The 27,999-nt window shown below is 41.1% G+C and overlaps 2 protein-coding genes across 3 annotated transcripts in view; one reads left to right on the forward strand and one right to left on the reverse strand.

The window, feature by feature from the left end:
- Positions 1 to 23,024, reverse strand: part of LOC124616687 — a 207,646-nt gene extending 184,622 nt beyond the window's left edge. The window contains exon 1 of the mRNA XM_047145022.1: positions 22,496 to 23,024. The gene's annotated coding sequence lies outside the window, so the exon portion shown is untranslated. The remainder of the gene's footprint in view (positions 1 to 22,495) is intronic.
- A 1,111-nt stretch (positions 23,025 to 24,135) lies between these two features.
- Positions 24,136 to 27,999, forward strand: part of LOC124615826 (retinoblastoma-like protein 1) — a 173,145-nt gene continuing 169,281 nt past the window's right edge. For both annotated transcript variants that reach the window (XM_047143971.1, XM_047143970.1), the window contains exons 1-2: positions 24,136 to 24,355; positions 24,836 to 24,975. In XM_047143971.1, coding sequence (XP_046999927.1) covers positions 24,218 to 24,355; positions 24,836 to 24,975 — 278 coding nt within the window. In that variant the 5' untranslated portion in view covers positions 24,136 to 24,217. The remainder of the gene's footprint in view (positions 24,356 to 24,835; positions 24,976 to 27,999) is intronic.

Genomic DNA, 27,999 nt, shown 5'->3' on the forward strand with positions numbered 1-27,999 from the left:
AGTGCCAATGATCACATGCCCATTTCAGTCATATTTGCGGATGTGATGGTATTAACATTGGCACACACATGGGTCGTCGGCTGCAGAGGCCCATTGTTAGGATTGTTCAGTGTGCTGTGTCAGCCACCAGCCTGCACAGCCTACAACATATGACATCCATAATGAGGGGTGGCTCCCCAACCCCATGATGTCTGGAAGTGGTTTCAACTTGTTTTCATCAAGTGTTGAAGACACTCACCACAGCACTCCTCTAATACCTGACAAGTCATGCAATTTCTGAAATGATTTCTGAAATGCTCTTGCCAAGCCTCTGGGCATCACTATTTTTTTTTTTTTCATCAGTCTACTGACTGGTTTGATGCAGCCCGCCACAAATTCCTTTTCTGTGCTAACCTCTTCATCTCAGAGTAGCACTTGAACCTCTTCATCTCAGAGTAGCACTTGCAACCTACGTGCTCAATTATTTGCTTGATGTATTCCAATCTCTGTCTTCCTCTACAGTTTTTGCCCTCTGCAGCTCCCTCTAGTACCATGGAAGTCATTCCCTCATATCTTAGCAGATGTCCTATCATCCTGTCCCTTCTCCTTATCAGTGTTTTCCACATATTCCTTTCCTCTCCGATTCTGCATAGAACCTCCTCATTCCTTACCTTATCAGTCCACCTAATTTTCAACATTCGTCTGTAGCACCACATCTCAAATGCTTCGATTCTCTTCTGTTCCGGTTTTCCCCCAGTCCATGTTTCACTACCATACAATGCTGTACTCCAGACGTACATCCTCAGAAATTTCTTCCTCAAATTTTAAGGCCGGTATTTGATATTAGTAGACTTCTCTTGGCCAGAAATGCCCTCTCTGCCATAGCGAGTCTGCTTTTGATGTCCTCCTTGCTCTGTCCATCATTGGTTTTTTTACTGCCTAGGTAGCAGAATTCCTTAACTTCACTGGCTTCGTGACCATCAATCCTGATGTTAAGTTTCTCCCTGTTCTCATTTCTACTACTTCTCATTGCCTTCGTCTTTCTCCGATTTACTCTCAAACCATACTGTGTACTCATTAGACTGTTCATTCTGTTCAGCAGATCATTTAATTCTTCTTCACTTTCATTCAGGATAGCAATGTCATCAGCAAACCGTATCATTGATATCCTTTCACCTTGTATTTTAATTCCACTCCTGAACCTTTCTTTTATTTCCATTATTGCTTCCTCGATGTACAGATTGAAGAGTAGGGGCGAAAGGCTACAGCCTTGTCTTACACCCTTCTTAATACGAGCGCTTTGTTCTTGATCGTCCACTCATTATTCCCTCTTGGTTGTTGTACATATCGTATATGACCCATCTCCCCCTATAGCTTACCCCTACTTTTTTCAGAATCTCGAACAGCTTGCACCATTTTATATTGTCGAATGCTTTTTCCAGGTCGACAAATCCTATGAAAGTGTCTTGATTTTTCTTTAGCCTTGCTTCCATTATTAGCCGTAACGTCAGAATTGCCTCTCTCGTCCCTTTACTTTTCCTAAAGCCAAACTGATCTTCACCTAGCGCATTCTCAATTTTCTTTTCCATTCTTCTGTATATTATTCTTGTAAGCAGCTTCGATGCATGAGCTGTTAAGCTGATTGTGCGATGATTCTCGCACTTGTCAGCTCTTGCCGTCTTCGGAATTGTGTGGATGATGCTTTTCCGAAAGTCAGATGGTATGTCGCCAGACTCATATATTCTACACACCAAGGTGAATAGTCGTTTTGTTGCCACTTCCCCCAATGATTTTAGAAATTCTGATGGAATGTTATTTATCCCTTCTGCCTTATTTGACCGTAAGTCCTCCAAAGCTCTTTTAAATTCCGATTCTAATACTGGATCCCCTATCTCTTCTAAATCGACTCTTGTTTCTTCTTCTATCACATCAGACAAATCTTCACCCTCATAGAGGCTTTGAATGTATTCTTTCCACCTGTCTGCTCTCTCCTCTGCATTTAACAGTGGAATTCCCGTTGCACTCTTAATGTTACCACCGTTACTTTTAATTTCGCCACAGGTTGTTTTGACTTTCCTGTATGCTGAGTCTGTCTTTCCGACAATCATATCTTTCTCGATGTCTTCACATTTTTCCTGCAGCCATTTCGTCTTAGCTTCACTGCACTTCCTATTTATTTCATTCCTCAGCAACTTGTATTTCTGTATTCCTGATTTTCCCAGAACATGTTTGTACTTCCTCCTTTCATCAATCAACTGAAGTATTTCTTCTGTTACCAGCTGCCTTCTTTGTACCTATGTTTTCCTTCCCAACTTCTGTGATGGCCCTTTTTAGAGATGTCCATTCCTCTTCAACTGTACTGCCTCCTGCGCTATTCCTTATTGCTGTATCTATAGCGTTAGAGAACTTCAAACATATCTCGTCATTCTTTAGTACTTTCGTATCCCACTTCTTTGCGTATTGATTCTTCCTGACTAATGTCTTGAACTTCAACCTACTCTTCATCACTACTGTATTGTGATCTGAGTCTATATCTGCACCTGGGTACGCCTTACAGTCCAGTATCTGATTTCGGAATCTCTGTCTGACCATTATGTAATCTAATTGAAATCTTCCCGTATCTCCCGGCCTTTTCCAAGTATACCTCATCCTCTTGTGATTCTTGAACAGGGTATTCACTATTACTAGCTGAAACTTGTTACAGAACTCAGTTAGTCTTTCTCCCCTTTCATTCCTTGTCCCAAGCCCATATTTTCCTGTAACCTTTTCTTCTACTCCTTCCCCTACAACTGCATTCCAGTCGCCCATGACTATTAGATTTTCGTCCCCCTTTACATACTGCATTACCCTTTCAATATCCTCATACACTTTCTCTATCTGTTCATCTTCAGCTTGCGACATCGGCATGTATACCTGAACTATCGTTGTCGGTGTTGGTCTGCTGTCGATTCTGATTAGAACAACTACCCTCAGTCAAACTCAGATAGATCACGTGCTTTCCCCATTCTACACAAGAACAGCACACTCACTGATACTACATGCACCATGCATGTATCTGACCAGCAGTCATTCCCCATAAGGTGATGCTGCTATGGCCTGGATGGGTTTATATCGATAGTAAGTTGATGGTCATGAAGTTCTGGATGATCAGTGTAAATGTCTAAGCTTATTGTATGACACTTACCACCTACATAACATACCACCTGCATCACCATTTGCCTTTACTGCCATCTATTGCAGAATGATAGGGTAACACTGTAGACTTAATGTTTATTTTTATGTTAATTTTTGTGGCTGTCAAACTATCAGGCTCAAGTGTGAGAGCTTTACATAGAGAACATGCTTTGCTACTAAAGAAACATGACCATGTTCCCTAATACAAAAAGACATGTCTTACGCTTTTCAAATACTGAAGTTATTCTGTTAAAAATTGGAAAAATCTCAGTTTGAAATAATAACAGTACAACTTTCTGGCAGATTAAAACTGTGTACCACGAAAGGCAAAGGTCCTGGGTTCAAGTCTCAGTCCGGCACACAGTTTTAATCTGCCAGGAAGTTTCATATCAGCGCACACTCCACTGCAGAGTGAAAATCTCATTCTGAATAACAGTACAAGTCAAATTACTTAGTTTTATTGTCCTTTTGGAGTGTAAGGTTATTTCGTAACAATGCCTAAGCTTATCCAGTCTCGTATTAACAAATGGCTCTGAGCACTATGGGACTTAACTTCTGAGGTCATCAGTCCCCTAGAACTCAGAATTACTTAAACCTAACTAACCTAAGGACATCACACACATCCATGCCCGAGGCAGGATTCGAACCTGCGACCGTACCGGTCGCGCGGTTCCAGACTGTAGCGCCTAAAACCACTCAGCCACTCCGGCCGGCTCATATTAACATTTATGCTTGTTTCACATTCACACTAAAATAAGCATTTCTATAGTCATTGTCCTCTCCCATCCAGTCCCTACTCTGTTCCCATTTCAGCACTACACAGCCCTCATTCCTCCATTGCACCCAGTCTTTCTACACCTCTCCTTTTCCACTATCTCCCCTCCCTCCCCACCTCTCTGCTCCCTCAGTCTAACTTCTTGACTGCACATAGCTGCCCTACACTCTTTCCACCTCGTCCCTCTGCCCTCCCTAACAGCATGTCACTGTCCGCCATGCCTACCCCACTATCCCTCCCCCTCTCTGCCCCAGCCTCCTCCTTAACCCAACCCATTCGCCACTCCCAGTCCCCACACTGCTGCTCGCAGTGTGGCCTCAATTGCCTGAGACTGCAGTCATGTGTATGTGAGTTGCATTTGCGTGAGTTTGTATGTGTGTGTTTGCTGTCTAATTCTGATGAAGTCCTTACTGGCCGATAGCTATATTTCTGACAGTCTTTTTGCTTTTTACAATATTGTTACATTCCATTCTGGATTTTCCATTGTTTGATCATTGCTATGTTGCATTTTCACAGGTAATCACTGATCACAGACACCTTCACATTTAATTCTACTTTCAATATGTTCCTCCTTGACAGTTCATGATTAACTAACACAACACTGCTAGAGCCATAATTCTCATAATTAGTCCCATGCACCTTTCCATGAAAAACCCAAAAACCTACATCTATGTCTACATCTAGATAGATACTCCCCAAGCCACCATAAGGTGCATGGGGTACACTGTACCACCACTGGTCGTGTCCTTTCCTATTCCACTCACAAATAGAGCAAGGGAAAAACAACTATCTGTATGAGCCCTAATGACCTGTAGCTTATCTTCATGGTCCTTATGTGCAACATATGTTGGTGGCAGTAGAGTCGTTTGGCAGTCAGATTCAAATGCCAGTTCTCTAAATTTTCTCAACAGTGTTTCTCAAAAATCATGTCACCTTCCCTTCAGGGACTCCCCAGTTCCTGAATCATCTCCACAACACTGACGTGTAGTTCAAACCTACCAGTAACAAATCTAAGGGCCTGCCTCTGAATTGTTCGATGTCTTCCTTCAATACAACCTGGTACGGATCCCAAACACTTTAGCAGTACTCAAGACTAGGATGCACCAGTGTCCTATATGCCATCTCCTTTACCAGCGAACCACTCTTTCCTAAAATTTTCCCAATAAACTGAAGCTGACCATTCACCTTCCCCACCACTGTTCTCACATGCTCGATCCATTTCATATTGCTTCGCAGTTTCCAGCCCAGATATTTAAATGACTTCGCTGCATCCAGCAGGACATTATTAATGATGTATCCAAACAATACAGGTCTGTTCTTCCTACTCTTCCACATTAACTTACATTTTTCCACATTTATTGCTAGCTGGTGTTCTCTGTCCACCCTGTCCACCAAATCATTTATGTGTATAGAGAACAGCAGTAGTCCTATCACACTTCCATGGGGCACTCCTCATGATACCCTGGTCTTTCACAAACACTCACCATTAACATACTGGGTTCTGTTATTAAGAAGTCTTTGAACCACTCACAATCTGTGAACTTATTCTGTACTCTCATGCCTTAGTCAATAGTCTGTATTATTCCATATGCTTGTACCTTCAATAACAATCTGTAATGGGACCCTGTGGAAAATGCTTTCCGGAAATCTAGAAATATGGAATCTGCCTGTTGCCCATCATTCAATGTTTACAGTATATCACGTGAGAAAAAGGGCAAGCTGACTTTTCCGTGAGTGATGCTTTCTAAAACCATGCTGATTCACGCAGATAAACATCTCAGTTTCAAAAAAGTTTATTATATTTGAACTGAGAATATGTTCAAGGATTCTGCAGCAAACTGAATTTAGGGATATTGGTCTGTAATTTTGCAGGCCCATCGTTTTACCTTCCTCTGCTAACAGGTTATGAGCCCAAAACAGTAAATCTGTGCAGAACTATGTATGTTTTGTGGGAAGGAAGCTAAATAACTGAACAAGCAGTTTAGGGTATGTGACCACGTTGTGAGTGATGCTCGTTTCGATTCGTGTTTTCTCAAAGTCTTCACTGTTTGAACTCATGGTTTTCAAAAGAAATCAGTCACTGATTTAGTGCCTATAAATCTGGGTTTCCTTAAATGCCCTCAAATGATAGTTTGACCAAAACCACTAATCCAGTGGTAGACAGACTGGCAAATAAGGATGATTACAACACATGGAAGTTTGCAAGAAACTCATTTTGATGTGAGAAAAATTATGGGATTATGCCATTGTTGCAAATAATGCTACAAATGCAGTGAAGGATGATGCTTGACACTTCTTATTTTACACGTGGATAAAAGTATGTGTGCACCTGTGTAAAACTCAACACAGGCAAAGGAAGCTTGAGATATCCTGGAAATTCTGCTTGTCAGTAAGGATAAAACCAGATGTATGAATCACTGGGAATCTCTGTTGGATACCACATTATACAAATTTGTAGGAAATGTTCAGAGTTACATTACTCATATCCTGGACGTAGCCAACAAACAGTAGAACAAGGGCAAACCAGTTACTGGTGGACTAATTGTACTCATGAAGCTTAGTGGTTTACTAAAAGTTTGTCTGCCTTGCCTTGCCTGTACAACAATCAAAAATTTCATGTCAGAAAACATCAAAGTAAAGTTGTTAAATGTAAGTGTGAAAGAAAAAGTTGGACAAAGATGGAAGTGGTAGTGCTTCATTCACAAAGCTCTGTGAGAAATCGCAGCAGGGTTTCTCCAAAGATGTGTGAGAAAAGAAGAAAATAAAATGTTTCAATTGTTGAAAGTACGGTCACTTCAGGTCCGACTGTCGCCATAAGCAAGAATCATCAAAGAAGGATTCCAATGCAGCAGGCAAATCTTTGTTTTGTGCATTTGGTCCTTGGGTTTCAGCCAGAATGATTGGGTTACTGACTTCAAGAAAAAAAAATGGCTTCAGGATTTTGTTCCAGAAAACCACAAACAAAATATTGTGATGTGGGCTAGTAATGTTGAATTAGTAAGTGAAGGGACCATCTTGGGTCCGTTGCTTTTTCTTGTGCGCATTAATGACCTCTCATCTGTCACATTGCCAGATGCTAAGTTTGTTTTGTTTGCAGATGATAAAAACATTGCAATAAGTTGCAAGTCAAGTAAAGATTTAGAAATAGCTGCTAGTCAAATTTTCACAGACATTAACAAATGGTTGAAGGATAATTCACTGTCATTAAACTTTGAAAAGACCTACTATATACAGTTCAGAACCTGCAAGAGATTTCCCTCCAACATTTGCATAACATATGAAGACACGCATATTGAAGAGGTTAACAGTGTTAAATTTCTGGGATTACGACTCTATAATAAATTCAGTTGGGAAGGGCATACCACAGAATCGCTTCAGTGCATAAACAAGTCTGTATTTGCTGTGAGAACGATGTCAGCTGTAGGAGATATAAATATAAAAAAACTTGCATACTTTGGTTACTTTCATCCTATTATGTCATATGGGTTCATATTCTGGGGAAACTCATCATACCAAGCAAAAGTTTTTAGGGTGCAAAAGCATGTGATAAGAATCATTTGTGGTGTAAATTCAAGAACATCTTATAGAAACCTGTTCAAGGAACTTTGTATTCTAACCACTGTGTCTCAATATATTTATTCCTTGATGAAATTTGATGCAGGTAATACACCTCTATTTCCAACCAATGGCTCCATACATAGTATCAATACTAGGAATAAAAACAATTTACATAAAGACCCAAAATCACTTACCTTGGTCCAAAAAGGGGTCCAATATTCAGGAACACACATTTTCAATAAATTGCCAGCAACCATTAGAAACTTTGTTTCAGATAAAGCATGGTTTAAACAGGGTTTGAAAGTCTTTTTGATAGGCAACCCCTCCTACTCCATAGGTGAGTATCTTAACAGAGACTGTTAAGCCAGTTTAAGTAAAAATGTCAGTTAGATTTCAGTTCTGACAATACTTGGTCACAACAGTCAAGATTAGGTATTTTGAGTATGATAAATTTATTAATAGTGCATAACAGTGTTTCATTCTTACAGAGTGTTAATTCTGTAAATATTAGCTGCTCCAGTTTAGTGCAGTGTACTAACATATTTCGATTATCTCCTGATAAATGATCAGGGTAGTAAGTATTATAGCCAAATGTTTTATGTTATATTTTCTGACATATTCCACTCCCATGAGAATCATCTCATTATTTGGGTCTATGGAATGAAAACTGAATCTAATCTAATCTAAGTGACGGCTGCAGTCATGACCAGCCTCTGTGATTATGGCCTTATTACTATACCGTTTCATGAGGTGACTTATGACAGCTCTGTTGTCAGGCTTGCAATCACTTTTTATTTAATCTATGAGGTCATTCAACAAGAACTGACCATCTTCCCTGTCTTAAGCAATGTATTTATAAATATATTCCATGCATTCTGCAATGTTTGTTGGCTCTGAATAGTTTCTTTTCACTCTAACAGTTGTTGGCATGCTGTACAACTTTTTGTGACATGCAGAGTGTTATGTGGAATCAGCAGTGACTAGGTCATCAAATTGATGATTTGCCACTTCAAAAATCGTTTCCTTTGCACCCAATGTTTGCACTTTGTACATGCTATTCCTTCATGATTGAGCAGTTTCTTTTGATGATTGATACATGCCTCCATCATATTGTCTCCAAAGAGGAAGCAAAGATTTGGAGGTCCATGAATGCCCTTGATAATCTTGAAATGGTGGCTCAGGAAGTGTATCACCACAACGACAATAGTCGCTGCATTACTTTGAACTGTGTATCTCCTCCTGCACATGAACTTTGTCTAACACTTGTAAAAACTGTTGATTCTTCTTAAGGCCACACATCACAATCACTTCAATTAGCAAAAGCACACCACGTTTCTCAGTTTTTTTACTTTCCCGTCCTCAAGTGCTCTTTGACACATAAAACAAACACCTGATGCAATAGACATTTTACGTAACACACTGAAAAATGTTTTTCAAATGTGTGTAAAATCTTATGTGACTTAACTGCTACGGTCATCAGTCCCTAAGCTTACACACTACTTAACCTACATTATCCTAAGGACAAAGCACAGTCCATGACTGCAGCCACTTAGACTGGTAACACGCTGAGAAACTCATGGAGCAGAGAACCGAATTATACTGTAAAGTTAACTGGGCGAGGGAATTGGCAACAGAACTTTAATAAGGAACTTATTGTTGCAATAAATAGGGCAGCATTACAACAACATAAAGAAGCGATGACTTACTTTGTTTGTCCATATTTAGGTAGGTGCACTAGAATTTTCAGTTGTTATCATCATCATCATCATCATTTAAGACTGATTATGCCTTTCAGCGTTCAGTCTGGAGCATAGCCCCCCTTATAAAATTCCTCCATGATCCCCTATTCAGTGCTAACATTGGTGCCTCTTCTGATGTTAAACCTATTACTTCAAAATCATTCTTAGCTGAATCCAGGTACCTTCTCCTTGGTCTGCCCCGACTCCTCCTACCCTCTACTGCTGAACCCATGAGTCTCTTGGGTAACCTTGCTTCTCCCATGCATGTAACATGACCCCACCATCTAAGCCTGTTCGCCCTGACTGCTACATCTATAGAGTTCATTCCCAGTTTTTATTTGATTTCCTCATTGTGGACACCCTCCTGCCATTGTTCCCATCTACTAGTACCTGCAATCATCCTAGCTACTTTCATATCCGTAACCTCAACCTTATTGATAAGGTAACCTGAATCCACCCAGCTTTCGCTCCCATACAACAAAGTTGGTCGAAAGATTGCACGGTGCACAGATAACTTAGTCTTGGTACTGACTTCCTTCTTGCAGAAGAGAGTAGATCGTAGCTGAGCACTCACTGCATTAGCCTTGCTACACCTTGCTTCCAGTTCTTTCACTATGTTGCCATCCTGTGAGAATATGCATCCTAAGTACTTGAAACCGTCCACCTGTTCTAACTTTGTTCCTCCTATTTGGCACTCAATCCGTTTATATTTCTTTCCCACTGACATTACTTTCGTTTTGGAGATGCTAATCTTCATACCATAGTCCTTACATTTCTGATCTAGCTCTGAAATATTACTTTGCAAACTTTCAATCGAATCTGCCATCACAACTAAGTCATCCGCATATGCAAGACTGCTTATTTTGTGTTCACATATCTTAATCTCACCCAGCCAGTCTATTGTTTTCAACATATGATCCATATATAATATGAACAACAGTGGAGACAGGTTGCAGCCTTGTCTTACCCCTGAAACTACTCTGAACCATGAACTCAGTTTACTGTCAACTCTAACTGCTGCCTGACTATCCATGTAAAGACCTTTAATTGCTTGCAAAAGTTTGCCTCCTATTCCATAATCTCGTAGAACAGACAATAACTTCCTCCTAGGAACCCGGTCATATGCCTTTTCTAGATCTATAAAGCATAGATACAATTCCCTGTTCCACTCATAACACTTCTTCATTATTTGTCGTAAGCTAAAGATCTGGTCCTGACAACCTCTAAGAGGCCTAAACCCACACTGATTTTCATCCAATTTGTCCTCAACTAATACTCGCACTTTCCTTTCAACAATACCTGAGAAGATTTTACCCACAACGCTGACTAAAGAGATACCTCTGTAGTTGTTACAATCTTTTCAGTTGTTATAATACCAGTAATTCGTGTAAACGTACAACCCAACCTTTAAACACAATGCTATGCATTTTGCTTTCGTTGAATGGCCGCAATTTGTTATTAGACGTCTTTAGGCCCATTATTTCATAAATTCAGTTTTCTGACATCGTGTTTTTGTGCAATTTCAAGAGAACTACTGGGCCTGGAGACTTCACTTTGAGCTTAAATTAAAGCTAATAAAATTTACAACAACTTCAGTTACACTGGCCAAAAAGAATCACAACACCAAGAACGAGTTGCGTGACATAAACTGAATTTGCTAGCATGTTTCTACATGTGGAAGATGTATTCATATTTCAGGCCAGTCGCATAAGAGTGGCGCTAGTGGCCACCACTACGACGAATGATTTTTTTTTTCTTTTTTCTTTATTGAATTTCGATTCCCCCCTAAGGGAGCGAGCTGGCAGCAGCTTAGTATGCCACTCTTCAGCCTATAGACTTTGTTTTAAAAAAGGAGAAGATAATATATAATAAAAAACAGGCGACAAAAATGGAGACAAAGGGTAACATGGTGAAAAAAAAATCGTGGAACTTAAAACATAGAACAAAGGGATGATGATGCTAATAAAATACATAGGAAGCAGACAGGGAAAATAATAGACAGACAATTAAAACACACGGTGACAGTCTGGTTTCTGTTCGCAAAAGACGTAAAATCACACCCAGCGACAGCATAGTTTCTGTTTGCAACACAGGAAAAGATGAAACAACACTGAACAGTCACTGGAACACTGCACTAAAATATGACATACCACAGCCGAGAGCAGGGGGGAGGGGGGAGGGGCGGGGGGAACTGGCCAGAGAATGGGAAAATAAAAAAGGGGGGGAAAGTGAGGAAAAGCGAAGGGGGGAGGGGGAGGGAAGGAGCCAATGGAGAATGAGGACCCATAAGAGGGGTGGGGGGTGCTGGGCAGACGCGACAGGGAGTGGGGAAGGCAGAGGAGGGGAATACAAAGGATTCGCGGAGGGAGAAGGGAGGTAGGGAGAGGTTAGGTGGGAAGAAACACGGGATTGAAGGGGGGAAAGAGGGAGCCCAGGGAAAGGACAGAGGAAAGGAGGGGGGGGGGGGGGTGAGGATCAGAGTTGATAGGAGGGATAAATGGAGGGAGAGAGGGCATCATCCGGGAGGGGGAGCCGATGGAAGCCACCTTGGGAAAGGAGATGAAGGGTGTAGAGATGGAGGGTAGGGGGGACACAACAGTGAAGGCTTGGCAGGGGGCGGGGATGGGAGAGGAGAGGAGCAACCAGGGGGGTGAGGGGGATGAAGGCTGCAGGAGCTGTAGAGTATGTGGATATGTTCGAGGAATGGGAGCAGATGGGGGAAAGGAATGAGATCATAGAGGATCCGCATGGGGGACGGGAGGCGTATACGGAAGGCGAGGCGGAGTGCATGATGCTCAAGGATCTGGAGGGACTTCCCACCTAACCTCTCCCAACCTCCCTTCTCCCCCCGCGAATCCTTTGGCGGGGGGGGGGGGGGGGGAGGGGGGGAGGGCAGATATCCAGGCGGGACTGGCATAACAAAGGATGGGACGGAATCAGGATTTGTAGGTGTGGAGGATGGTAGAGGGGTGCAACGCCCATGTCCGACCAGAGAGTAGTTTGAGGAGTCGGAGACGGTTGTGGGCTTTGGATTGGATGGAGCGGAGATGTGGGATCCAGGTGAGGTGATGGTCAATGGTGAGGCCAAGCTAGGTGAGGGTGAGGGTGAGGGTGAGGCAGACAGGACAGGCGCAGACGTTAAGGGAGAAAATCCAGGAGCCGGAAGGAGCGAGTGGTACGACCTATGATGCCTTGGAAGGATTGATTTTCAGGAGCCACTGGTTACACCAAGCGGCAAAAAGGTCAAGGTGATTCTGGAGAAGGTTTTGGGACTGTTGGAAGGTAGGAGCGAGGGCGAGGAATACGGTGTCATTGGCATATTGCAAGAGGTGTGCTGGAGTGGGGGGGGGGGCATATCTGCCGTGTACAGGAGGTAGAGGAGAGGGGAAAGGACAGAGCGCTGGGTCACACCTGCAGAGGGGTAGAAGGTGTGGGAATTGGCATTATGGATGGTAACATAGGAGGGGCGGCGGGAAAGGAAGGAGGCCATCAGACGGATGTAGTTGACAGGAAGGGCGTGGGTTTGGAACTTAAACAGGAGACCGGGATGCCAGACGTGGTCGTAGGCCTTTTCGAGGTCGAGGGAGACAAAAATGGCGGAGCGATGTGAGTTAAGCTGGAGGGAGAGGAGATGAGTGCGGTGGAGGAGTTGGTCATCAGCAATGAAGGGAGGTCGAAAGCCACATTGGGTGTCGGGGAGGAGGTGGTTTTGGTGGAGGTGGTGGTGGATGCGCCGGATAAGGATGGAACGATGAATCAAATCAGGTTTGCTTTAAACGTGGTCGCGAGCATTAGTTACATATGAGATTGGACGTGATGACCTGATGTTAGTTAACAATGCCTTTAAGGTAACATAGACGCCATTATCAACACCTCATTCCGTCACTCAGTTTGAATGAGGTTGTGTAACAGGGCTATGAGAAGATGATTTTCTGCAAAACTGCAGAAAGACTTTGCAGGAATGTTGCCCCTCTAAATGACTACTGGCAGTGGTGGTCGCGAGAATTTAAGGTCGTAAGAAGACAGGGCTCAAGACGGCTATGTGACGCAACTGACAGTGAAGAAAATTGTGTTCGGCATATGGCTGTGAAGCATCGTACTGCATCTGCAGGTGCTATGTGAGCAGGAATTGGCACCACAGTGACACAACGAACTGTTACAAATAGCGTACTTCAAGGACACCTCCGAGCCAGACGCCCTGCACTCTGCATTCCACTGATCCCTAACAACCGCCATTTGCGACTTCAGTTGTGTCTAGCAAGAGCTCATTGGAGGGCACGGAGGAGGTCCGTTGGGTTTCCTGATGAGAACTGGTTCTGTGTCGGTGCCAGTGATTGCCGTGTGTTGTTTAGAAAGTGGCCAGCGGAGCGCCTGAAACCAACCTGTCTGTATGCTAGACACATCTGAAGTTATGGTTTGGGGTGCGGTTTCATATGACAGCAGGAGCACTCATGTGGTTATCTCATGCACAGTGATTGCAAATTTGTACGTCAGTCTGGTGATCCGACCTGTAGTGTTGCTACTCATAAACCGCATTCCGTGTTTTCCATCAACATAACGCTCACCCCTATACTGCCGTTGTAATCCAACATGCTCTACAGAGTACGACATGCTGCTTTGGCCTAGTCAATCACTAGACCTGTCTCCGATCAAGAGCATACAGTGAGGTGACAAAAGTCATGGGATAGCAATATGCACGTGTAGAGATGGTGGTAGTATAGTTTACGTAAGGCAGAAAAGGAGAGTTATTGCCAGAGCTGTCATCACGGTGTTAAAGGTAACAGCCTTAAGCTATTAAGATCATATTTACAAAACCGTAAGCAAGCCGTCTGTGTTGGGAAAGAAATGTCCAGTATAGAACAAGTTGAGGTAGGTGTTCCACATGGATCCGTGCTGGGCCCTTTCCTTTTCCTAATAATGATAAATGACCTGCCATCATTTATCAAATCCAGAACAGTACTCTATGCTGATGATACAACATCTCTGAATAGCAGTAATGATCTTAATAGCCTTAAAACGTGTTACAGAGACAATTGAGCAAGCTTCACTCTGGTTTAAAGCAAATGGGTTCTCGCTTAATGAAAGCAAAACCCAGCAGATAGTATTTAGTTTAAAAGACAAGTTTCCATCAGGTGATCCTAGTTGTGTTAAATTTTTGGGGGTATATTTGGATGATAAACTTTCTTGGAATCCACATATTAAGTATATTAGCGGTAAATTGTCTAGGGTAATCTATTTGTTAAGGCGATTAATGCACTGTGTACCTAAAAATTATGTTAGAGTATCTTACTACTCATTTTTCCAAAGCATCATATCCTATGGCATTATTTTATGGGGAAACTCCACTTGTGTGCATGATATACTATTGCTGCAAAAGAAAGCTATTGGATAATTACAGGCTCACCATACAAGGCTCAATGTAAACCTTTGTTTACTCAACAAAAAATCATGACAGTAATAAACCTATATATTTATTATGTTTTAATCTACACAAAAAAGAACTTACGTAAAGTAAAACGCAGGGCAAATATACATTGTTACAGCACTAGGACAAACAGTTCTATCTATACGCCCTACCACAGACTGTCAAAATCAGTTAAAAGTTATGAACTTATGGGCCACAAATTATTTAACAAACTTCCACAAGGTATACAAAATTTACCAGAGCAATAATACAAACAAACACTTTATGACTGGTTAGTTGTAAACCCATTCTACAATGTAAAGGATTTCATGACCTGTGATATTAAACTGTAAAGTTCTTAACAATTCTGTCCTTCTATAGCACGTACTGTACTGTATTGTATTATATGTATGACTTTGTCTATTGCTGCAATGGCTTAAAGACAATAAAATTATTATTATTATTATCATCTGCACTCAGGTGGTTAATGTGAAAACGTTTCTGACATGATTATGGGTGTACGACAAGAATTAAAAGACTCTGAATACGGAATGGTAGTTGTAGCTAGGCGCACGGGGCAGTCCGCTTCGGAAATCGTTAGGGAATTCACTATATCGAGATGCAGAGTATCAATAGTGTGCCATGAATACCAGATTTTAGGCATTACCTCTTACAGACAATGCAGTGACGACAGTCTTCACTTAAAAACCAAGTGCAGTGGCGGTCGGATAGGGTTGTCAGTGCTAACAGACAAGCAACACTGCGTGACGTAACTGCAGAAATCATATGGGACGTATGACGAATGTGTCAATTATGACAGTGCAGAGAAATTTGGCCTTAATGGGCTATGGCAGCAGATGACCAACATGGGTGCCTTTGCTAACAACTCGATTAGATTAGATTAGATTAGTTTTTCGTTCCATAGACCCGTGCTGAGGAGATCCTCATGGATGTGGAACATGTCAATTTTTTTTAAATATAAAAAGCTGAAATAACAATGCTAATAGTATGAATATATATACAATACATCATTTATTTCTATTAAAAAATTGGTCAATGGAGTAGAAGGAGTTGGCCACTAGTAAGTCTTACAGGCTCCTTTTAAACTGATCTTTATTTGTAACTGAATTTTTTATGTTTGCTGGCATATTATTGAAGACGAGTGTTCCTGAGTAGTGGACCCCTTTTTGAACTAAAGTAAGTGCTTTTTAAGTCCTTGTGCAGATCATTTTTGTTCCTGGTATTGTATGTATGAACTGAGCTGTTTGTTGGAAAAAGATATATATTATGCAGGACAAATTTCATTGAGGAGTAAATATACTGAGAGGCAGTAGTTAGTATACACAGTTCTTTGAAGAGGTTTCTACAGGACATCTGCGAATTTACTCCACAAATAATATGTATTACACGCGTTTGGACTCTGAAAACTTTTGTTTGACTTGAACAGCTACCCCAAAATATTATACCATATGACATTATGGAATGAAAGTAGGCAAAGTATGCAAGCTTTTTCATTTTTATGTCGCCTATGTCTGCTAACACTCGAATTGCAAATACAGATTTGTTAAGGCGTTTCTGCAGTTCTGTAGTGTGCTCCTCCCAACTGAATTTATTATCAAGTTGCAATCCCAGGAATTTAAGACTGTCAACCTCTTCTATCTGCGCTTCCTCATACTTTATGCATATGCAGGGTGGAAACCTCTGCAGCACTTCTACTGGGCTTGTGATCACATCATTTGGGCCTTGCAGTTAGCAAACCGTGGTCTAGTCAGATGAGTCTCGACTTCAGTTGGTGAGCGGTGGTGGTAGAGTTTGAGCACGGTACTAAGCCATGGACCCAAGTTGTCAACAAGGCAGTGTGCAAGCTCCATAATGGTGAGGGCTGTGTTTACATGGAATGGACTGTGTTGTCTGGTCCAACTGAACCGATCATTGACTGGAAATGGTTATGTTCCGATATTTTGAGAAAATTTGCAGCCATTCCACGATGCAATTTTTGTGGGTGACAGTGTGCTATGTCACCGGGCCACAAAGGTCGCAGTTGGTTTGAAGAACATTCTGGACAATTCGAGCAAATGATTTGGCCAACCAGGTCACCCTACATAACTCCCATCAAAGATTTATGGGACGTATTCGAGAGATCCATTCATGCACAAAATTCTGCACCGGCAACACTTTCGCAATCGTGGACGGGTACAGAGGCAGCATGGTTCAGCATTTCTGAAGAGGATTTCCAGTGACTTGTTGAGTCCATGCCACGTTGAGTTGATTTACTACGCTGGGGAAAAGGAGGTCCAGACACGAATTTAGGAGGTATCCCATGACTTTTATCATCGGACGACAATTCCGGTGTCATCCACAAACATTAACCGTCCCTGTACTGACCGACCAAGTGCAACAGCCATAGAACTCCATACCACAAACTGACCTCAGACACCTGTACAACAATGCATACAAGTTTGCATGCTTGCATTCAACATTCTGGCGGTTACACTGACTATTGTGTATTGGACTTGTTGAGTCCATGCCACATTGAGTTGCTTTACTACGCTGGGGAAAAGGAGGTCCAGACACGAATTTAGGAGGTATCCCATGACTTTTATCGTCGGACGACAATTCCGGTGTCATCCACAAACATTAACCGTCCCTGTACTGACCGACCAAGTGCAACAGCCATAGAACTCCATACCACAAACTGACCTCAGACACCTGTACAACAATGCATACAAGTTTGAATGCTTGCATTCAACATTCTGGCGGTTACACTGGCTGTTGTGTATCAGCATTTCACGTTTGCAATAGCTTCTCTCAAGGTTACATTAAATTGTGATCTTGCTGTGTTAATCACTCAAATATTTTACCTTGACGAACGTACTCCCGAAATTTCTTTACATTAGTGATGTATTGGCGCAGCGGTTTTTTTCTTGCAGGATGAGCAGTTATGCCGATGTTCAGGTAGAAACTAGAGCAAAATTTAACATTTTCATTGTTGATAAAAAATGGCCAATATTTGAAGTTTCATATGTTGGAAACTACTGACCGTATAGAGCTGCAACTGTACTTAAACTGTTGCATATTTAATGTACTTCAAAGACAGCTATCGGAAAACCCAAAGTTTATGAGTTATAAGGTAACAACTAAAAAAAAGAATCGCAGTTTTTCGCGTATTACGCAGGAAGCACAGGTTTTTTCGATGCTTGGATTATTACTTAATATAACTGATCCCAATAATCTACCAAAAAATCAGAACTACATCCTGCTTTGCTATTTTAGCCTTTTTTGTGTACGTTTTGACTGGCGTATGTAATAAATTTTGGGATCTGTGACATTCCTCAATTTGACCTGTACGACGATGTTAATCTGTAGTCTACTTTTGTGAGTGAAGTTGTGTAAATATTTTTTAATTAAATAACATACATATTAGGTTATGAAATCCAACTAATCTTCACATAATCGCTAAGAACATCTCTTAAATATTTCCCAGTTTCAGGCACAATCAATGAAATGCTTTGTTTTGAAATACGAAATAACCAGCTCGAACTCGTATATGAGTCACCAGATAATGAAATGTAACTACCAGCCTTATTAGCTGCAGAAATTGCGTTACCAAAAATAGTATCATGCCTAGAGACACAAGTTCTCATGCTCCCAAGCAGAAAATCAAATGCTGTTTGTTGAGGACTCCCCTTCCCCACCAGAACCGAACCTGGGTCCTCGCCTGCAAAGAAGAGTGGCGCGTTTCGTCGCGGATTTATTTGGTAAACGTGAGAATTTTATGGAGTCAGTCATGAAAGTGTATTGGCAGACACTGTAAGACAGGTAGTGTGCATACAGGGTCGGTTTAAAGACCCAACTGACACAAGCCAAACTGTGAGAGGTGCCATGTTTTCTATACAGGACGTATCCCAGTTATTAGCGACCGCTTGTATCACCTAACTTAGAGGAGCTCCCAAGTAAAAGTTTTGTATACAATGCATATTACAATTAGTAAAAAAACTTACTCGAGTGCAAGTGTACGAGGAAAAAGGAGGAAAGACGGTGTTACGACGGGGCACGGTACTAAGTGATAAGTCGTTTGTGTAAAGATGTTCTGAGCAACATGTTACTTCCGCCAACATAGTATACTCCGCAAAATAATTATTAGATGTAAATCAGAGAAATTCGAATTTATACGGAGACTTACCGGCAGCTGTTCTTCCCGATCATCATTACCGATTGGAACAGGTAAATCATAGCGGTACCAGCAATACTCTCCTTGCAGAGTACAAATGTAAATGTACGAGTATTTTATGCGTGTGTTGTGGTTAATCAGTGCAGACAATACCGTAGTTTAAATATAATGTAAGTACCTAATTGAAAACCACTCCTAAATCACCAACATGTAGCCATATTTTCACCAGTTTTGTAAGGTGCATGGCACTTCCACAACATAACGACACATTCCTCGAAGAGGTAAAGTATGATAAACAAAATCGGCCGTAGCGATTTCGAGGACCCATCCCAGACATTTGCCTTAGCTGTTGTCGGGCAACCGTGAAATTCCTAATTCTGCACGAACAACACTTTGCTCTCCGCTCTTTCCGAATGTCGGTCCAGTGCTAATGAAAACATCTTGATCGGTTATTTTCTCATTTGAACTACCGGGCAAGGTGACACCGGGAGAAATCTGTGGAGAAACTGGCCTTAAATTCTTGTCCGATCATCCTGACCTACTCTCCCCGTCTTCTGCTACCAAGTCTGTGTTTGACCGAAATTACTGCCGAAGAATTCGCAACGAAATGTCAGAGTTGGAAGCGCAGTGAAACTTACATACTAGGTACAGGAAGCTGGTTAAAACCCGAAACTGACGGGAGGGAAATTTAAGCGCATACATCGACTTGGAAAATGGAGGTGATGTAGTGCTCGCAATAGGCCAGAAACCCAGATCTACCGAGATAGAAATTGAAGATGCATGCGAAATTGTTTGAGCAAAACTCAGCATTACGTGTGAACACAAAATTAACACTGGATCCTTTTATCGACCAACGTACACACCTCCTGATGTAACTGAAAACTTTACAGTTAAGAGAAAATCTCAGTTTGCTGGTACGTAAGTACCCCAGTCACACCGTAATCATTGGAGGAGCCAACAATCAGTTGGTATAAAAAAAAATGGCTCTGAGCACTATGCGACTCCACTTCTGAGGTCTTCAGTTGCCTAGAACTTAGAACTAATTAAACCTAACTAACCTAAGGACATCACACACATCCATGCCTGAGGCAGGATTCGAACCTGCGACTGTAGCGGTCACTCGGCTCCAGACTGTAGGGCCTAGAACCGCACGGCCACTCTGGCCGGCTCAGTTGGTGTAATACTATTTTGATACACCCTGTGAAAAATACTAAATGCCTTCTCTGGAAACCACCTAGAACAGATGTTTCTGAATCCCATTCGTTATGGAAACAGAATATGTCTAATGACAACAACTAGACCTGACCTCTTTGAGAACGTTTACGTCGAAACTGGTATCAGTGACCATAAGGCAGTTGCAGCAACAATGATTACGAATGTACAAGGGGCAGTTCAAACAAGGAAAAGGATTTATATTTTCTCAAACTACATAAAAAGCAGTAGTGTCGTATCTCAGAGAGGAAGTTAGAATATTTAGAGTGGAGAGGAGCATGTAACAGAATTGTAGCACAGCCTTAGAAGAATAGTTCACCATACACTTGATAGATATTTACCTAGCAAGGTAGTTTATAATGGGAGGGATGCTCCATGGAGCACAGGCACAATAAAGCAACTTCAAATGAAATATACACTAGTGCATAATAGGCGGAAAACAAAACATAGCTTTAGATAGAGAGCGATGCCGAACGACACGCGTTTGGCTATCAGACGAGCAGAGCGTGAATCTTCAGTGACTACCGTAGCAGAGAATTGTTGAAAGATCTTACACAAAACTCAAAGAACTTCTGGACGTACGTACAGTCTGTTAGTGACACCGAGGTTAGTGTTCTGTCACTAACCGACGAGACACGAACCGAACTAGAGAGTAGCAAAGCAAAAATAGAAATGCTTAACACCGTTTTCAAATATTCCTTTACAAAGATAAGTGTTACCCCAATCCAATTCCCCTACCATTGAAAAGACGGGTGAATTACGTATTAGTGCCAATGGCGCTCAGAAACTGCTGAAGTCACTAACATTGAAAAAAGCTCCTAAGTCCGATAGAATTCGTATCATATTCTATACTGAATTTGGGCGGAGTTTAACTATAATCTACCGCAGATCCCTCGAACAAAAAAACAATGCCTCGTAGTCGGAAGAAGGCAGAGGTCACAACGTATGCAAGAAGGTTGGCAGTACTGAGCTACAAAATTACCAGCCAATATACTTGATATTCATTTGCTGTAGAGTCTTAGTCGTATTCCGGGCTCAAAATTACCTTTAACAGAATGACCTCCTTCATGCCAGTTAGCATGGATTCCGAAAACATCGGTCATGTGAAATCCAACGCACTTTTCACATATTGAAAACCAAGGATCAAGGCAGTCAGGTAGATGCATTATTTCTCGAGTTCCGAAAAGCATTTAACAAAGGACCATATCTACAGTTATTATCGAAAGTACGATCGTATAGGGTATTAAGCGAAATTTTGTGACTGCATTGAGGATTTCTTTGGTAGGGAAGACGCAGCAAATTGTCTTAGATGGAAATTCATCAATAGATGTAGAAGTAACTTCGGGTTTCTTCAAGGAAATGTGTCGAAAGCCTTGAAGTTCATGTTGCATAGTAATGACCTCGCAGACCATATTAATAGTAACCTCAGATTTTTCCGGATGCTGCAGTCGTCTATGGCGAAACTCTCCCTGAAAATTCAACTAGATCTTGATAAAATTTGAAAGTGGTGCAAAGATTAACAACTTGCTTTAAATGTTCAGAAATGTAAAACTGTGTACTTCACAAAACGAATAAACATACGATCCTATGAAGATAATATCAAAGAGCCACAGTTGGAATCTAACTCTTATAAATACCTGGGTGTAACATGTACATTTTTTACTTCTTGTGGTGTAATTAATACTTCATTAAATTTCGGGCGTGCAGTAACGCAGAGACTACTTTTTCCACTAATATTTTGGCCGCGTAACGTCTGGCCATCCTCAGAGTGAGTCGCAAATCTTGATAGACTCTGGTTCATCGGTCTACAAAAGAGACTACATGCAAAACACTTCCGAGACCCATTGTAGAATATTGCTCAACTGTGCGGAACCCGTGCCAAACAGGACAGACAGGTGGTATTGAACGGATACAAAGAATGGCTACCCAAATTGTCACAGGTTCGTTCCATCCCTGGGAAAGTAACGACGATACTGAGGGAACTAATCTGACAGACGCTTGAAGATAGACACAAATTATCCCAGGAAAGCCTACTTAGAAAGCTTCTAGGACCAAGTTCAAGTGATGATCTAGGTATACATTACAAATGGCTGAAATGGCTCTGAGCACTATGCGACTTAACTCCTGAGGTCATCAGTCGCCTAGAACTTAGAACTACTTAAACCTAACTAACCTAAGGACATCACACAGATCCGTGCCCGAGGCAGGATTCGAACCTGCGACCGTAGCGGTCGCGTGGTTCCAGACTGTAGCGCCTAGAATCGCTCGGTCACTCCGGCCGGCAGTTATTAGTAGTCCACAATCGCTAAAATCCTGCGAATAGCTTTTTAAATTATCATTGAAACCTGAAATAAACCTATTACACTAGTGGACGGTTTAGTTCATGGATAAATATTGAATATAGTGATATAGGTACCATTGCAATGTTCTACGTTCATTATTGGCTATTTCCATTGGCAAAATAATTGTGATTTTTATCTTACCTCCACAGATGACTACTCGCCGCACCTCATATGTATTCCTGGTGGTCTGAACAGCAGTCCCTCATCGTCGACACTTAATAGCAGCCGTGAAGGAAGAGATATTAAATTACTCCTCAGACATTTTCTGTCTGTGTTGCCTTTTGATTACTTTTTTTTGTAGGAAGCGAACATCTGATCATGGCAGAATCACTGGAGCATAAACATTACGTACTTTTGACAGAGAACAGAATGTATGTATGGCTTTGCTGGGCTAATCATCAAACTGATTTCCAGAACCCTGTATAACAAACGAGATAGTCGGCCACGGGGTGACTCACCTCAACTTATTCCCCGGTTATTTTTGTAGCACCCAGAACCATTTTTTTCCCTTACAAATTACCAGTTACGTTGACAGCTATGGTGATGGCAGAAGGGGTAGGTAAGAGAACGGGATCTTCCTAGTTTATGAATGCTTTATTGATCAAATGTCATTCGACAGTCATATTTACGAATCTAGTCTAAGAATTAATTCAGTTGTGCGGGGCGGGTCCAGCTGCTATTTGTGAATGCGAGTCAATAACATAACTATAGTAATTTAACTACAAACGCAAATCTTCTAACTACGCGTCAGTTATTACGAATTATACTAGACGTTACGAGAAAAATAAACAAACGTGTTTACTTCGCGAACTTAATTCAAATACGCGTAGAAACTATACGGGAAAACGTCGAACAAATGCGAGATAACAGAGACAGAGCAACTACCAATTATAGGCAGGTACCCTGGTCAGTCAGTCGATGAAAGTATTTTGAAAGATAAATGGGAAAATGAACCATTATCAACGCCAATTTTACAAATTACGTTAAATATTGAAAACTACCGGTACAATCTCACTGTAACTTAGAATACTGATTGTGAGTTAAAACAGGGCGCACTGTAACGTTAGGTAGATGAAAGTAATGGAATTAAATAGAAAATGTAACTTCGGTAATCTAAGCTATATCCGTCCGTTGATCGTCTGCACGAGGTGGCTATTCAAAGCCAAAGTTCATATTTGTTCCCAAACCGTCAAGAGAAGACAGTTACCGGTTGAATGACTAGGAGCTCGTCGTATTGAACAGCTTCGTCTTCACATTTTACAGGAACATTGCCCATTACAGCAATTACCCTCCATATTATGGGTGTTGAATGAAGGCATCACAGCGCCGGTGCTGAAAGCTACTTGTTTATGAATAGAGAGCGTTGTATTTTAAAATCAGCGCCTGAATACACGCAACGTCGTCCGCGCGCAAGAATTGGCGCGCTCGTGGATTTCGTCTGCACAAAATTAGTTTTCGCCTTCTAGTAACCATCAGAATCATCAAATTAACGTGAGACGGACCAGAGGAGAGCAAAAATCTCTGGGAAGATTTGTAATTACTAGAGCTGCAGAAATACGTAGCTATTCCTCGTAATGAAATCCCGTTTTAGGGTCATAAAAATGCCATATATGTATTTCGAAAAAATGTATGTACAGTAACTTCAGTGGACCTCAGTCCCGTATTAATTTAAGACTTAAAACTGGTCATGCAGGTATTGCAACGAAATATCTGTGTATAGGAGTTAAAAAGTAGTGGACTACTTTTCGGTCGCTCTCGTACACTAGCGCGAAGCGGTTTCATTTCCCGCCAGCTTGACGACAGTGAGTGGGTGCTGTAGGAGGTGTTGGTGTGGGTGTGTGTTTGGGAAGTGGCTAAACGACGATGGGGTTACTGGACAATCCCGAAGAAAACACGTTTAAAAGATATCAAGAATTATGTACGAACCTGAATATGGATAAAGATGCCGCAGAAGAAGCATGGCAAAGTTACGAAACGATACGGCAGAATTACACATTAGAGGCCAGTATACACATAGTAGCAGTGTGAAATATTTGTGTGAAAAGTTTTATGTGTACCCCTAGTGCATATGCGATTTTTAGATTTCATTTGTAGTGACACTTATATCTACTCCGCGCGTCCATCAAACTGAAAATGATTCCAGATGTAAAGAATTTTACTACTACATTTGCTCCTGCTAACCATGCAGTGCTCATTACAGTAATATTTCAAAAGAGCATAGTTTAGTTGCATTTAAATTTTCATAAACCTGGTATATGAGGCTCTACCTGTATCTTATTCCATCATATTGGGAAAGCAGTACCTCTATGTGTGAATGAAAGTTTTCTTATAGCATTTACAATGTATTAATCAGAACTGTGTTTGTGGTTAGATACGTACGAGTTAGTGACCGATCCTTCACAGTGAATTGTGTGTGTCTGCCTCTGGCATTTGGCATTATAAAGTAATATATTTTTAATTTTAAACCTTTTTTTATAATAGGGTGATCAGATCCATTGGTTAGGCTGTGCCCTGTATGTAGCCTGTCGAAGAACATCCTTGCCAACAGTAGGAAGACCAGGATCTGTAATTGAAGGCAACTGTGTGAGTTTAACTAGATTACTTCGACTTTGCAAACTGAGGTAAGGAGAAACTACCAATTATTAGGAACAGCTGTGCCATAAAAAGTTACAAGTGCTACATTACCTTAAAATTAGTCTACCATCACATTTAGGCATAATAAACAAATCATTGTTATTCAGTAAGTGTCTCTTAAAGCATACATTGCTTCTGTTTTGGGAATAGCCTGCCAAACTTGCCCATTCCGCAGATGATTTGTAGGCAGATGATAGTGCACTGAAACATATTTGCATATTGGATGTGTAAATGACCCAGTTCGTCTTAAAACACAGTAATAGACAAATTGTAACAACTGTCGTAAGTAGTTAATGGCATATGTGAGATTCTTTTTTATGTCTAAAATTGATCAGTCATGTAATATGTCTCTAACTTATTATAATTGCCTGTGTTTTTTCTGCCATCTCTCTATACTTTTTCCATCTTCTTTTGTTTAACTTCCAGCAGTGAAATCCTGTGTTCCAAAAGACGTTAGGGGTGTGATCTTTTACGTAGCTATTTACAGTGCACCAAATGTGCTTCTTTCACCATGGAGCCTACTCATGAAGTAAAATATTCATTACTGACAGTCAAAGACTGCCCAGATAACACTTGATGATTGAGAATGTAGCCGGACATTTCAAACTGTTAAAATTGAAATGAATCGGAGAATTTAGACTAGACCTGAACATCATGTTGTTGCTATTAGGCATACAGCAAAAGTTGAGAATGGACACATTTAAAAGGAAATTTTCTGTATCATTAAGTGATTTACAGATACCACAGATAACCTAACTGAGGATTCGTCCACAGAGCTTTGTAACCAACACCTCCAAAACATATGTGCTGTAACTTAACCACTGGGTGTTGTTGCATAGTCCAAATGAAATGCTGTATAAGAGAATGTAATCACTAGTCTTGTCTGCTGCGTAGCATCATCCTTAAGAGGAAGGTGTTACAGTGTTTAAGGCATTGAACTCACTTTTGTTAATTATTATTAACCTAAATTGTCCAAGGAAAAAAAGGTGATTAGGCTTTTGCTGTTTCTAACTTCTCATTTCTTAAATACTATGACCTTTCAATGTAAGAATAGTGATATAATTAAATTACCTCATGTGGTATGTGTGCTGACTTGAAAGATTGCTTAGCTCTTTTAAATGCCCTTAAAACCCAAACAAATTTAATGCTTTTATGTCTAAATATTTAGCCTGTTTGCAACCAGTATATACGGCAGTGAAATATTTTGTCATCAGTAAACTATTTTGTATGATGTATGCTACAAGTTTAAAATGAAAATTTGTGAACAGTGTAGGAATTATCAGCACCTCCAGTTTGCAGAGTGTCCTTAATAGCCTACTTTTGTTTGTGTAGCCATCTTTTGCAGCAGTTGTTACAGTTAAGCACTGCAGGCCTGTTTTTCTTTCACATAGATTTCAGAATAGTGATATTTTTTGTGTGTTTATCATCAAAGGGGCATCTGATGATGTATTTGTCATTGTAAATACAGTGAAAATAAGTAGCTCAAAATATACAGACACACACAATATATAAGTATGGCCGCAACCTTGATGAAGGAGCCATTCGAGCCTTTACCTGAAATGATTTAGGAAAACCTATATCAGGATGACTAGACAGAGGAAACTCCAACCTTCCAAATATGATGTCAGTGCCTTAACTGCACTGCCTCATTCAGTTGATCCCTATTGTAGAATATTCTTAGATTTATATAGAATTTTATACAGAAAATGTCCTCCGTCGCCTTCAGAGTAGTCAACCTGGTCACGTAAACAATGATCTCAGCATTGTTCCCATTTTTGGATTTTTGGAAGCACTCCTTGAAGTCTGCAGGTTGAAAAGTGTTCAGGGCCCATTGAAATTCCACTTGGATGTCTTCAATCAAATCAATGCGTCCCCTTTTAATGAAGTTTTCATCTTTAGAAACAGGCAGAAGTTGCATGGGGTATGTCTGGTAAGTCGGGAGGGTGTGGGGCTGTTGCAAAGTTGGATGTAGCTAGGAATTCTTCACAATGAGTGAGATGTGTGCGACTGTGTTGTCATGGTGCACCAACCAGTCTTCCTTTTCCATTGCTCTGGCCTTCTGTGCTCACTCAGCTACCTCAAAACCCCGTAGTAAAACTGCCCATTGACAGTTTGGCCAGGTAGATATACACCTTGAATGTCGAAAAAAGATCAGCATTGCCTTCATCTCATTGTGAACTTGTCAAGCTTTTTTTGCCCTTGGAGAAGATGGCATTTTCCATTGTGGTGATTGCTGCTTTGTTTCAGGGTCAAAATCATAGACCCAAGATTCATCACCTGTTATGACTCTGGATACAACTTTTGGACACCCTTGAACTCTTTGTTGCAGCTCAATGCACGTCTGAATCCTGAGGTTTTGTTGGTTGATGCTGAGAAGGCAAGGGATAAACTTTGTTGCAATCCATCTAATGTTCAGTCCATCAATTAGAATTTGTTGACAGATACCGTACAACAGCCCAAGTCTGTTACAAACTTTGTGAATCACGTTACACATTTGCATGATCATTTCTGATGTTGTGCATGTCTACAGTCAATTAGAATGTTTATTATTTTCCACGGATTCTCTGCCTTCCGTGATGCACTTGAACCACTTGAATGTTTTTGGTTGACTCAGTGCACTCTCACTAAATGCCTCTGTCAGCATTTGGTGGGCTTCAGCTGTAGTTTTCTTCTATCTAAAACAGAAGTTAATGCAAATCTGTTGCTCTTTCACATTATCCATGTGACAATTCACAGAAGCGCTGAAACACATCCGGACACCCACCACTGCAACTCACAACTGCATAGCCAAAGATGACACAAGTTTGTGTCCCAGTAGCTAAGACGTGTACCTTGAAACATGCTTTGGTAGCATGTCATACTGCTAAAAGTTTGACCATTGCAGTGAAAGTCTCAGATGTTTTGGATAACACCTCATACAGCTATCCACTATGGACGTTTTCATGACCTCACCTCATTCCACCTGAGAAATTGAATCGGCATCTTCCCCTGATGAGTGAGATGTTGACCTC

This window comes from Schistocerca americana, chromosome 5 (genome assembly GCF_021461395.2).
Source record: "Schistocerca americana isolate TAMUIC-IGC-003095 chromosome 5, iqSchAmer2.1, whole genome shotgun sequence".
NCBI classification, from domain to species: domain Eukaryota; kingdom Metazoa; phylum Arthropoda; class Insecta; order Orthoptera; family Acrididae; genus Schistocerca; species Schistocerca americana.